The sequence below is a fragment of the Onychostoma macrolepis genome, chromosome 16, assembly GCF_012432095.1.
Source record: "Onychostoma macrolepis isolate SWU-2019 chromosome 16, ASM1243209v1, whole genome shotgun sequence".
Taxonomy (NCBI): Eukaryota; Metazoa; Chordata; class Actinopteri; order Cypriniformes; family Cyprinidae; genus Onychostoma; species Onychostoma macrolepis.
In genome coordinates, this window is record NC_081170.1 from 36389265 (window position 1) to 36403131 (window position 13867).

A 13867-nucleotide genomic window follows, 5' to 3' on the forward strand; every position below is an offset into this window, starting at 1 on the left:
ATTAGTGTTGGATTGGTTGAAGTTATTCGTATGTTTGTATATAATTTGTAAATTTGGTTGACTTTGCTTTGAAGCTTTGGTTGACACTTTAAATTTAAAGAGCATTGGAGTGCTTTGGTGGACATTATTCTTTACTCAAGATTTGCTGATTCTCATTTCTGGATTCTGTTTGATTCATTACGACACACTTCTCACTTCACAAGAGACTTCCCCAATTCTAACAACATCTTTAATTTTTCTTTATTCATTTATTCTTTTTGTTGACTTCCTACGTCCCTGGACACTAATAACAACAACAACAACATAAAAATAGGAAGTTGTAACAAAAACAATATCTAGTGCTAATTTTAATCATAGCTCTTATTCAAAAGAAAAATAGGGTAAAAATGAAGACAATGAGTGTGGAGCGAATTTGATTTTTTTTTACTAATTGCGTGAGCAGGTTGTGCGCTCCCAATGACTCTTGATTTGACGTTCATCGTAGAAGAAGTCACACTCGAAACTTCTGACACTGGCAGAATTACATCAGAGGTAAAAATTGATCGCAGTGGCTGCGAACATATCAAACTAGCTATCAAAATTTAAAAATGTTGGCCTCGGATCAGAGGAAAATTTGCATGTCCAAAACCATACAGTGTGCACCCAGCAAACAATATGCATTAAGACAGACAATAGAGTGAATTTTCATTCCTTATTGACTTAATTACAAGAAACAAGAACGAATGGGAGAAGAGCTCATTTCTAGCATCTCAAAACAATCCAGGGTCCCTGAGGAAAGCAGCGCTCTTCCTTTGATCTCCGTCTCCGCGCTCAGAGAGACACATACTGGCATTTCCGCGGTGCGGAGGTCACCGCGGTCTCTTCTCATCTGCGCTGTTCACGTTCTCTGAGGAGGCAGAAGATCCTCCAGGGATGTTGGGAGAGCGCGGCACACCAGGAGCGTTGACTACATCCCAGCGGACTGGCGTCAGCTCCGCTAAGGCTTCAGCCGACACTGCAAACGCGCCCAGGGATCTCTGCTTGCTTAAGGTTACGCATGTCCCGTCATTGCACACACTCGTGTAGACAGAGCTGACTCCAAAACGCCCAGACGGATCGCTCAGCAGAAGCCACAGCCGGGAATAAGATGGCAGCGTGGGGCATTTCAGGAGCGACACACTGGGCCAGGAACCCGCGTGGAGCCGATGGGTCCCGACCGCTGGAGAGCTACGAGCTCATTTGAGATGTTTTGACAAAGCCTCTGTTGAAGAAATGTTTGAAGAACACATAAACAACATAAAACAAGACTATTCCCGTGGCGAGGAAATGCCAACAGCGTGTGTCTATACATTGAACACTGGACCATAAAGACATGCAGGCATTAGTGCAGTTCGAGGGCAACAAGATAAATGAATGAAAATAGCAGTATGTAGGATTGCTTACGAGGGTTTGGCATAATGTTTACATTTACTGCATTGTATTCCTGTAATATCCGAGCACAAAGTATACGTGGCTTCTATATACACTTCATCCTGTCAACAACAGTATTATATTTTCAATTAATCTGGCATATAAGAACACAGATGACAACACACACTATTCTGATGAGGTCAAAAACACACTGTAGCTTGACAAGAGTGCAAAACAAAGCGTCTGACCTCCTCATGCCAAAAACCCTGAGAAAACATTCCAGAAATACAACCCAGGAGACAGAGCTGAGAGTGTGGAGTCTCATTTATTAGACGTGCTTTATGCTGGGAACAAAGACGGGAAGAGTCTGTTGCTCTTAGCCCAAAGCCAACAGTGAGACACCTGGCCTGAGAATGAATGACTGCTGGGATTGAAAATGAACAGAAAGCCAAAGACGCATTTAAGCTGTCCTCGTTCATAGGCAAAGAGGCTTCGATTTCTACAAACAAAAAAAAGTACTTGACAAAAAAAGAAAGCTTTTCTAAAACGTCACTAGGAAGCAAAATAGGTTTCAGCCTTTAAAATTTAAACAGAGTCTTTAATTAGCAGTTAAAAACTAAATGTCCCAAACCATCCAGCCTCATTTACATTTATTTGACCTTAAAACACAAGGCGTTATATTCGAGCGCTGGTTTAAATTCTCGGGTCGCTGCTCACTCTATAAGGCCTCGTCCGAAACGTTAAGTTGAATGTACAGGCGTCAGTGGAGCTTGTCAATCACAAGAGCCACGATTACAGCAGCCAGAGCGAGTCCCAATGACAGCAGCTTGAGTCCATCACCGTCAAACCTCCAGGACCGTGCCACGAGCGCGGAGGACGCCACCGAAGCACAGATGCCGTTCTGAGGGGATGCCTTCAGTTCCTGTGGAAGAAACAAGAATTGAAAATAAATAGCAGGCAGATGGAGCAAAACAGTGATAGGAGTGAAATATCTATGACTGTACAAGTGACCGTTGTGTCAGTGACTCAGACGATTCATACTGCGTTTTGCATGTTAAAGCTCGTCTCTGGGCCTGTGCTCATGCAAACACGAGGATTCAATAGCTTTATTCTCTACTTTTATGTGTCTTTCTTCCACCGCTGAAAGCCAAAAGAAGCACCTGTGCTCAGCGACAATCACAGGCAGTTCAACAGAAACTGAACGCCATTAAAAACTCAAATCATCATCACCTGCTCTTATCGCAACTCAAAAGAGAACGATTATTCCTTATTACTGTGACAACAACAGAGGAACTGATGAAAGAGTTTATAGTTTCCTGCATTAAAAAATATTAAATCATCACAATCGCTGGAGTACGAGAACGCACGGATGGAAAGTGAGTGTGTGAACGTGTGCGGTACAGTCCAGATGTCATCCATCAACATCACCCTGACAGGACTCTGATAGAGGGCAGTTACGCTCTGAAACGGCCAGAGATTTACACATCAGGGACACATCAGGGTAAAATGGTTGTAATTGGAAGTCGTGTCCTCTCTAATGTGTTGGCACATTAACGGTTCATCCATAATGGACACAGTAATGGGCCGACGTCTCCCATCACGACAGGCCTGACAGCTGACCCAATAATATGTTCATTTCTGGACCCCTGCGATTAAATATAGAGCCTCAATCTGAATGGCCATTTCATGATTTCAGTATTTCAGGCTGTCATGGTGGTAACAGCCGGCTGCTTGTAATGCAGATGTGCTCTTGGAGCTCACCATCCATTGCCTTTCTGTACTTTCAGGAAGTGAAGGTGGCAAACTTTTAGCCAGATGGGACAAATCCAAAGTGGTGTCATCTTCAGCATCTTTGGGTCATTAAATACCATTACTGAGAATGATAAAAGCGTGAATCAAACCTTCACAAATAACCTGGAGGAAGTCTATCTGAGAGCTCAGCTAGCTCATCCCACCATTATCCAACTTCATTTCGCGGGGGATTTTAAGCACGTGTCTAGTTTGCCTCAATGTTTTGTCTCCTCTCACCACATCTGCGCTTGCATGGTAATATAATAGAATAGAAACTTTATTGTCATTATAATAATACAATGAAATTTGTTTGGTAATGGTAATGTCTTCTATCCTCAGGCCTATGGGAGTAAAATGGATTGGAGGGTTGCTCTCTCGATATGGGTGAGCTTGGAGGAGATTGTCTGTGTTTTACCCCTTGTGTTGATCAGTCATAAAAAGATCTTAACATTAGAATTCAGGGTGGGAAAGCAGGGGTATGCTGTGTCTCAATTAGGTCTTGTTCCCTCTAAAGCAGGGGTGTCAAACTCAGGGTGCTTTCACACCTGGCCCGTTGTTTCGGGAACCTGGTGCGTTTCCCCCCTTAGCTCGGTTTGTTTGGGCATATGTGAACACGGCAATCGCGCTCGGATCCGCACCAAAACAATCGGTCTGAGATAGCCTGAACGAGGTGGTCTCGTCTCAATTGAAAATTAACTCTGGAGCGGTTCGGTTGTAGTGAGAAAGCAATCCGATCCAACGAACCATGCTATATCACAAAGTATGATGGGTTATTACGCAAGTTCTGTGAAAAGCATTCGCTTAGTTGTTTTGCCAATACCTCAAAATGAACCTGTTAATGTCTGTGGGAGAGCACGTCTTCGTCATTCAAAATCAAAGCGCACTTTTTAATTTTCAAATGCTGTCTTATTGCTCTTCTTCGTAGTGGGTGCATTTTAAAAATGTTTTCCCGATGAATCCTGCTCAAAATGCTAAATTATTATAATGACAGCTACAAAAAGAAATAACAACAATAAACCGGCGAAGCTGTTGTCGTTCCATCCTGACGGATGAGAGCCGTGACAGCTGTGAAATCCTGGAAAATAAACCAATGAGAGAACAATTTACTAGCACGTGACTTGTATTAACAAATTTGGTCCATTTAGAAACTTTGCCGTGTGAAAGCGAACCACACCAAGAATAAAAAGCAACATTGTAATAATTTTAATCCCTGTTTCGGAACAAAGCAATCGATCTACAGGTGTGAAAGCACCCTCAGTCCCTAGAGGGCCGCAGCCCTGCAGAGTTTAGTTCCAAACCTTCTCCAACACACAAACCATTTAGTTTCCAAATAAGCCTGAAGGGCCTGATTAGCTGGATCAGGTGTGTTTAATTAGGGTTGGAGCTAAACTCTGCAGGGCTGTGGCCCTCAAGGAACTGAGTTTGACACCCCTGCTCTAAAGCTTCTTCTAGCCAACAACCTGCCACCTAAAATTAGAGAAGACTGTATGTAGTAAATTATGCACAATTACATGCAACTAATCTTAAGCCAAACCCTAACTCTATAGTAAGTGTACATTGGTAATAAACTGTAAAATAACATGCAAGCAAACATTATATACAGAATATACACCAAGCATGGGCGAGCTGAGGCAGAAATGATCTGTACATCAGTATTGACACTGGAACACTGAAAGAAAGAGTGTAACACTATCCTGGGAGACTGTACTTCTCACATGAAGCCTTGACTAAGGATATCACAGGGTGATCTGAGCGCTAACCATGAGTGTGGGTGGCAAGTTAGCAACAGTGCTTATTCAGAGAGGAGTGGCAGGTATGGTGGCCCTTTTAGTGGCATCTGTGTGTCTCAGTGTGAATCAGGTCACAGGTGTGATTTCCAGATGGTGTCTTCCTCTGCCTAGTGCGTCTGAATGTGAATGGAAAACACCATCATTGTGCTTCACAGAGTGGATCATGTAGCTGAACCTCCACCCACAGATGCCCGGCATGACTCATTGAGCCTCATTCAATCAGCACCTTACTTCTGAGATCGTATCCCACAACTCCTGCTCCTACAGCTATTGTGGGAGCAGCCGGAGGCATTCAGAGCATTCACCTCTGACTCCCACACGATGGTAACATGCTCACGGCTGTGTTTGTGGCTACACTAGAGGAGATAAGCAGCTCTGCTGACACCATACAGCAGCTGAAAGCTCTTTGAAAGCACACAATCCACGGCCAGAGATTCTGAAAGCACCCCTTCTACAAAACCAGAATTGCTATTCAGTTTCCTATTGTACTGGACATTTCCTATTCAAAGACAAATATGAACAAGTCTATGACTATCCTCAGAAGAAAAGCAGTGAAAAATCTGACTCAATGTGAAATGCTTCTCTTGGTAGTGTGTGTGGAATCTGTATTCCCACTTGAGCGGGCCTAGAACAGAACCCTGGGGGTCTCCAGTGATGAATAACAATCCAAGGGACGTTCTGCTCTAAAGAATGTCTGAAGTCGACATGAGGTTAGACTTGAGTAATGTAAAACACCTCGGAGTCTCTGACCGCACTACGGGAGAGCGCAGAGGAAGCAGTTGGAGCGTATTAAAACTTTCAGCCGTGTGGAGAATGCCTTTGTACCGCTTGCCTTCCCTCAGCGGATATTCGATGCAATTACTTGCCACCCATCTCATCCCAGGCAGGAAGCCCGTGATGAAGGTGGGTGCAGTGTTACTGGATAATATATCTTTAGCAATGGAGATGTGAGCTCCAGTTATCTGCTGATGCTGCATTACATATATTATAAGCCATGCAAAGAAACCCTTCCTCAAATCCTCAGCTTCTTGCTCTTTCATCAAATAATCTTCTCATAGCTGAGAGAGAAAGCTGTATTTCAGAACCCTATTTACTGTAATAGAGGAGCAGGGGCTGATGGGATGCTGGTCCTCCAGCCTAGCACTGATTAGTGCTTGGTTAAATCCTGAAAATAACAATTGGACGGGTCAAACCATTAGGACACAATGCCTGTGAATTAGCAAGAGCAGCCTACTGATGGTTAAACCATTCCTCATGCTTACATTTTTGACTGGCACCTCATGCTGGATCTATTTATACATTTGGATGCACAAAACAGCCCTTCATGTTTAAATCATATACTGGTATGTCTACTAAATGACAGACTGTTGTGTTTTCTCACCTCTGTGAACTTTAAATCTGAAAATAAATGTGTCTCAGGTCTGAGGGTCACAGACAGCAAGGAAAAACACAGCTAACCACAAATAGTAACATGACACTAACCATATAATCATGTATAAATAGACTATAAATAGACTTTAGCCAGTTACAAAATTCAAGAGAAATTTACAAACAAAATTTCGTTCAAATTGCATCCTGTTCAACCCAAGCCATGTTAAAGATATTGCATATTATTTTTTGCCATGGTTATACATTTCTATATTTAAGTTTGAAGACATTTCTGTTTTACTTTTATATAAAAGTTATTGCTGGTACTTTGGTTGCCACACTCCAAAATATAATATTCTCCCTGAAAATTTCTGTCTAATTTTATGGTAAATATATTTAAAAGTCTATGAAACAAGATTTATAAAAAATACTTCAGACAAAACATACCTATACTAAAGACAATTTGCCTATATCTTGTGTAGTCCTGCTTCTGAAGTAAACATTGTTTTAAAGACTTTTAAATGTTTTAACTAAATGTTAATTAGACAAACATACTTTTGATACTTAGATTTTCTTTAAGTTTAAGACAATAAAAAACTAAGCAAAACTAAGCAAAACTAAGTAAAAGAGTAAATTGCCATTTTTTTTGTAACAAAAAGTAAAACCAGTTGAGAAGCATAGGACTAAAAGATAAAATCATTACTAGACAGTCTTGTTTAGATTGAGCGAATGAATTTCATTTTCTTTCCATTACTCTCTTCATCTGCCACTATCTTTTCCTTTTTTCTCTTGTTCTTTCTCCTCTTCTGATGAATGTCAGTTAGAGTGACCGCTAGTGCATGGCGTGTCCAGACACCGCATTGATCCATGTCTGCGTAGTTCACACACACACAAATCAAATGAGCGTCTGTCGATACACTGTGGCGGCTCAGACAGAGGAGGTGAGAGGCTCAAGGACACGGACGCTGGGCCTCCAGACGCCTGAACCATCTCCCGCCGGCCGAGGTGATAAACCACACACACCACAGCCTGTGATCCGTCTCTCTCAGACGCCTCACCACAGCCAAACCCAAATAAACACCCCCAACATCCAAACACGGGGTTATGCTGGAATGGAAAAAGCTTCTTGCTTCTACGCTGAAGCAGAGCTGAAAATGAAGATGACTGCTTTGACATTCATCAAGCTGTGAACTGGGCTAGAACACCTTGTAGCCCACATCAGCATCACAGCTCAATGTTGTCTACAGAAATTTCAAAAGTAAATAATAATAATAATGATGATGATAAATAAATTAATTAATTAAATTCATCTTTATTTCGTGTTTTCGGCCCATGAATTTTGGTCCATACCGATAATAAGCGTATAACTGTACAAAAGCCTGTCTCACTTTCACCTGTCATCTCTGATCTGGTTTTGTGAGCTACACTAGCCGGCCCGCAAACATCATCAGTCAATGCCAGTTCACAGTATGGACGCCTCTCATAACTTAAGTAAATAACTCTTAGACAAGAAATTAAAATTAACAAACAAACCTATTTATTTATTTATTTGTTTAGTTTATTTGTATAGCACATTTAAAAACAAATAGTTGACCAATGTGCCTTCCATTAAAATAACATTTCAACAGCTTAAATAAAGAAAATCCCAAAAATATAAAACACCAAAAATTGTAAAACAAACTACTAGCTCAACCATATGCCTGGGCAAAATGTGCCCTCAAACATGATTTAAAAGGACCCAACGTAGTACAACATCTAATATCTAATATCCAAATTGGCAGGTTATATAATGTTTGAGATGACCTCAGTGGCCTTGTCGTCCGATAATCCTGAAGAAGATCCACAATATATTCAGGAGCTAGGCCATGCAAGGCCTCAAGAACAAACATTAAAACCCTAAACTGCTCTCTAAAATTAACTGGGAGTCATTGTAACGAAGTTAGCACTGGGAAAACACTGACCTGCTTCATAGTCCCAGTCAAAAGACTAGTTATTGCATTTTGTAGAAGTTGAAGACGATTCAACAGAACAAGAGGAAGCCCCAGATACAAATACAACATTGACAACTTAAAAGCCAGTATAACTTGCTTCAAATCATTAAAAAGCAAGAAAGATTTTATTTTTGCAATACACCTTAAATTCAGTGGCATTCACCATTGAATTTACAAGCTTATCAAATTTAAGCTCCGAATCAAAGATCACTCCCCGATTCTTTGCCTGTTTGTGTACATTACAGACAAGAGGGCCTACATTATCAATTAAAAGAACAGTTCACCCAAAATACTTCTTGTGCGCAAAGAAAACAAACATCATTGATTTGTGTTACGGGTTTGGTAGTAATTGATGACAAAATTTAAATTTTTGGGCAAACTAGGAAGGTGCAGTTGCATGTTGTCTGCATAACAATGACAAGCAACATTATATTTTCAACAAATAAAGGCGAGTGGTAACATGTACAAAGAAAACAATATGGGCCCCAGAACTGACCCCTGAGGAACCCCACAAACACAGGCTGCAGAATCTGAGATATAATTTCCTAACCAGACTACAAAACCATGGTCCTTTAAATAGGAAAACCATTTGAGGGCATTTCCTCAGATCCCCACCCACTGACTCAAACGCTCAAAAGAATTTCATGTTGTATCAAATGCTGCCGTAAGTTTGAGGGGAGTGAGAACAGCACACTTTCCTGAGTCAACAGCAAGCAATAAATATCTATTCTCTTTTAAAATAGCAGACTCTGTACTGTATTTAGACTTAAAACCCGACTGAAATTTTTTCAAAAAAATAATTTTTGGTAACACTTTATTTTAGGGTCTCTTAACTAGTTGCTTATTAGCATGCATATTACTAGAATATTAGCCATTTATTAGTACTAATAAAGCACAGATTAATGCCTTATACTACATGACCCTATTCTACATCCCTAATCCTACCAATACCTAAACTTAACAACTACTGCACTAACTATTAATAAGCAGAAAATTAGGAAACTGTTGAAGGAAAAGTAGTAGTTAATAGTGAATAAGCGTTCACTATTCTAAAGTGTTAACGAATTTTTATTTAAAAATTTGAGCAAATGATAAACAGCCTTTTTCAAAATAAAATATCTTCTTTAGATAAAAAAAGGCAACTTTGATATTGGGCAATAGTTGCTAAAAAGTCTAGGCTTTTTAAGAAGATGATGTATAATAGCATGTTTTCAACAAGATGAGACAATACCATTTGCTAAACTACTGTTTATGATAAAATAAAATTCTTGGGCCCTTCGATTACGAATGCGATATTGCTTAGCGTGTCAGTGAACTACGGCTCCGTGTAGTAAATGCCGCTCCATCTGAAAACAGGTGATGGCGATTTACTACTAAATCACGGAACCGGATTTACTGACGAGATGCACACGATAATCAAATTCGATTAATTGCACAGCCCTATGAGAGGGAATGACGTCTAAAGCACAAGTAGCTGGTTTCAATTGCTGAACTGTGTCTACAAGATCAGAAAGAGAGAGGAGATCAAAATGAGAAGAAAAAAAAAAGAATGAATTAAAACTATATAGAGCTGGGAGTAAATTCTAAAGAGAAAAGATCAGTAGACCTAAAACTAGTTCTAACGGTCTTAATCTTGACCGTAAAAATGCAAAAGGTTGTCAAGCTATTGGAGTGGGCTCTGGGTATGTATGTGTAAAGGATTCTGTACAGAATTTAATGTGCTAAATAATGTTTCTGAATTATGATAATACTCAAGTCAGAAAAATATCGCATTTTAGCTGCCCGTTGGTAATTAATCATACTGTCTTTAACAATCTCATAATACACTTGAAGTTTATCTTTTTTCCATTGCCCCTCTGCCTCCATTTTTGTCTTAAGTCCTGAGTGCTGTCATTAAGCCATGGCTGATATATAATTTCAGATGTTACTATTTTAAATTGAATTACACTGATTTATGACAAATAACCAATTAACAAATGCACTTTCCCTGTATTTATAGATGTCAGACATAAACTTACTGCAGAGGCTGAAAACAAAGGTCATCTGAACATGTCTAAAACCACATTTGCATCACAACACTGACTGACCCACTCACCACAGACATAAATACAGTTGCTGTCGTTCGCACATGACCGCATAACAAACATCTGCAGAAATCAGAAATATGAGCTTTGAGAAAATGGCTGAAGTCACTCAGAAGATGGTGAATAACAGCACATCAGCTCAAAACAACTTACACTACCATCAAGTCAGGTTTGGGGTGCGTGTAGGATGAGACGGGTGAAGCCAGAGACAGAGGACGTGTCTACATCCATCACAGAAACAGCCAGTGTCGGCAGGGAATACCTGGCCAACGGCTCTCCAGATGATGTAAAGGTCCAGCAATCGATAACTAAGGAAACTAAGGAAACACAAACACACAGACAGCAGTGTGCCGTTCAGTACTGACCTCTGTATCTGTGTGTCATGGTTTCTCTCCAGTGTCTAGAGCAGTTTCAGTCATGCGGCGCTGAATACACACGCTTGTGTTATAAGACCTAATCATCTCATAAACTTATTCACACACTCGCTCTGGGGAATCTTCCAATTAGTCCTTCCTGACCCATCAATTAACATCAGTTAACACTAGCAATTGTAATTAGCCCCTAATAAACAAACAAACACAGAAAAATCTAAGATCCTCTCACACACAGACAATCAGAAGAAAGTCCCCGATCTGCAGCGCTCCACATCATAAGCACAGGATGGCACATCACCACATCTGTGTAAACGCCGCACGCACACACACTGGAGGACAGTTACTGAAGCTCTGCACAGCGAAGGGTCCTCAGCCACGCAGGAATGACAGTATTAACACATCTCAAACATGAGGACAAACTTTCACATACTTTCAAAGGAGAAAGCTCTCTTATGTCGTTTTAACCCATATGACAGAAGTTCAGTGGAAAGTTCTCTGTACAACAAAGGTGAGCAGGTTTCGATGCTGTATGCGAGGAACAGACTGAAATTTAAGCCAATCATCTCGACTTCATTCACTTTCTTCTGTGCTCCTCTGAAGGACAGTAAATAAGGACCTTCACTTCAGCGTGCCATCTAAAGGTTCAGAACAGCGTCTCTGTTGAACGTTCAGAGATCTGAGAGCAGCTCCAGAGTTTCTCCTCCCGTGAGCAGGTCTGGGGTCAGCGAGTGAAGACACAAGCACACACCTGCAGCGCTCCGCTCCTCCTCCTGTCAGCCGCCTCCGCCTCGCTGCAGTCACAGCTCCATAAATCAGCAGTCAAAGCTGCATTCATCTGCTCGCTTCCTCTCTGATCATGCATCTGTGGCAGTAGGCGGTCTGCTCTCTTTAAAGCAATGTGAGCTTTTGACAAGCAAGTAAAAAAGGAATAAAATGACCGTGGGCACTGGGAAAGAACATGTCACAATGCATTTACAGTACCGGAAACACAGCAGGTTTCCACACGAGTTTCTGGGAGGTTTTATGGACTTTATTGTCAATGAACAACCATAACAATCAAATAAAGAATGAAAAATAGATATTGCCTAAAAACTTTCAGCATCCTTTTTAACATTAATGGCAGCAGACATTGTCTCTGGTCTGTCTCATTTGTGTACATATGAATTAGATTTGAGAACTGACACAGACGGGAAGATTTTCTGTGTGTTACGACTTAAGCCCGTTTCAGACTACACAATTTTTTTTTTTGTCGGTTACGACAGTCACTGTGCCAGATTATGCGATTTTGACTCCTGAAATCTTGTCGTGTTGTTAACAAGAAACATGTCGGACTACACATTTCTACCCGACCATTCACCGCTTGCTGTCTTTAACGACGTACATGCTGTCATCGATACGGCGGGACTAGACAGAAGGTGCTATGAGCGTAAACAAACAGTGGCTAGCAAACAGCGTGATCTACCCTTTCTTCTTATCAGAACAGCCCAAAAAGAAAGAAAAGCTGGCAGTGGACACAAATCTGGATTGCATGAAGAGGACAGTATGGACTCATCCATACATGCAGGAGTATTATTGCCATAGCTCCACGAACACTTCCTCCATTTGTAACGATACGATTGTCTCTCTTTCGTTTAGGTTTGTTTTAAAGCATGTATGACGGTGCTTCTGTGCTCCTATTGGCCAGTGTCACAGATGTGACGGAACTCGTCGTGGACAACGGAAAATAAAAAAATTAAACATGGTAGTCTCTCTGAGGTGATGTCGTGAAGCGTTGCAGACGTGGCATCAGCTGTCATCCTCTATGACACGCTACACGAGATAAAACTATTGAATTTTTGTCATCTACGAACCCACGACACACTACTTCAAGCAGATCGTGCCAAAATCATGTAGTCTGAACCGAGCTTTAGACGAATAGCTTTAGAACAAAATGACGAGAATAAATTACATTTTATATTCACTACAGTTCAAACATTTGGAATAATTCATGTTTAAAAAGAAGTATCTTCTGCTCGCCAAGGCAAAAATACAGTAAAAACTATACTATATACAGTGAAATATTTTTACAATTTAAAAAAGCTGTTTACTATGTGAATATACGCTAAAATGTAATTTATTGACTCTTAATGATCCCAAACGTTTTTAATGGGAATATATATCTATATCATTAACAAGAAATAATCATTACTGGTTTGTATAAGTGTCTTGTGTGTGTTGTGAATGAAGGGTGTGTGTGTGTGTGTCCTCTATGAGTGATCTAGCAGTGATCTGACTGCTTTAACGGTCTCTATTTGTCATTCTGTGCTAATCTGTGACTGCTGTGTTATTTTTCTAGCGGGGAGAGAAACACACGTCCACACAGAGGACATCAAATGATGCTTCAAAATATGATACACATTTTAATTTCACACCCCATCAGATTTTACTGCTGCCCTGGCAGACCATAAAACCAGAGACAGAGCGAGAGAGAGAGAGAGAGAGAGAGAGAGAGAGAGAGAGAGAGAGAGAGCGAGAGAGAGAGAGAGAGAGAGAGAGAGAGCGAGAGAGAGAGAGAGAGAGAGAGCGAGAGAGAGAGAGAGAGAGAGAGAGAGAGAGAGAGAGAGAGAGAGAGAGAGAGAGAGAGAGAGCGAGAGAGAGCGAGAGAGAGAGAGAGAGAGAGAGAGAGAGAGAGAGAGAGAGAGAGAGAGAGCGAGAGAGAGAGAGAGAGAGAGAGCGAGAGCGAGAGAGAGGTAAGCAATAATGGTCATCCAGCAGTCTAACAGAGGCTGATCAGAAAAAAACAAAACAAAAAAAAGTAAAGATTTGTCTGAAGCTGCAAGAAGCAACTCTTTCTTGATGCATGGCGTCTTTGGGTGGGAAGCACAAGGATTCATCTTCTCCTCAGGACTGCTGAAGTCATCCAGTCACTAGCTCTGTTCATCAGCATACAGCAGCAGGACTGTGGTTTTATGGAGGCCTCTAATGGTGTCGGAATGAGCTCTGTAAGTACTGTAGTGGCGATCTGCTGTCTTTAGACGGGACTGAGTTCACTAGTTAACACTCAAGAGCTCCAGGCAATGACAGAGTAACGCGTGTGGAGC

At 41.1% G+C, this 13867-nt stretch overlaps 1 protein-coding gene across 1 annotated transcript in view; it reads right to left on the reverse strand.

Annotated features, from left to right (window-relative positions):
- Positions 1-1695: 1695 nt before the first annotated feature.
- cdkal1 (CDK5 regulatory subunit associated protein 1-like 1) overlaps positions 1696-13867 on the reverse strand; it is a 269763-nt gene continuing 257591 nt past the window's right edge. The window contains exon 15 of the mRNA XM_058747144.1: positions 1696-2311. Within this exon, the coding sequence (XP_058603127.1) occupies positions 2150-2311 (162 nt within the window). The 3' untranslated portion in view covers positions 1696-2149. The remainder of the gene's footprint in view (positions 2312-13867) is intronic.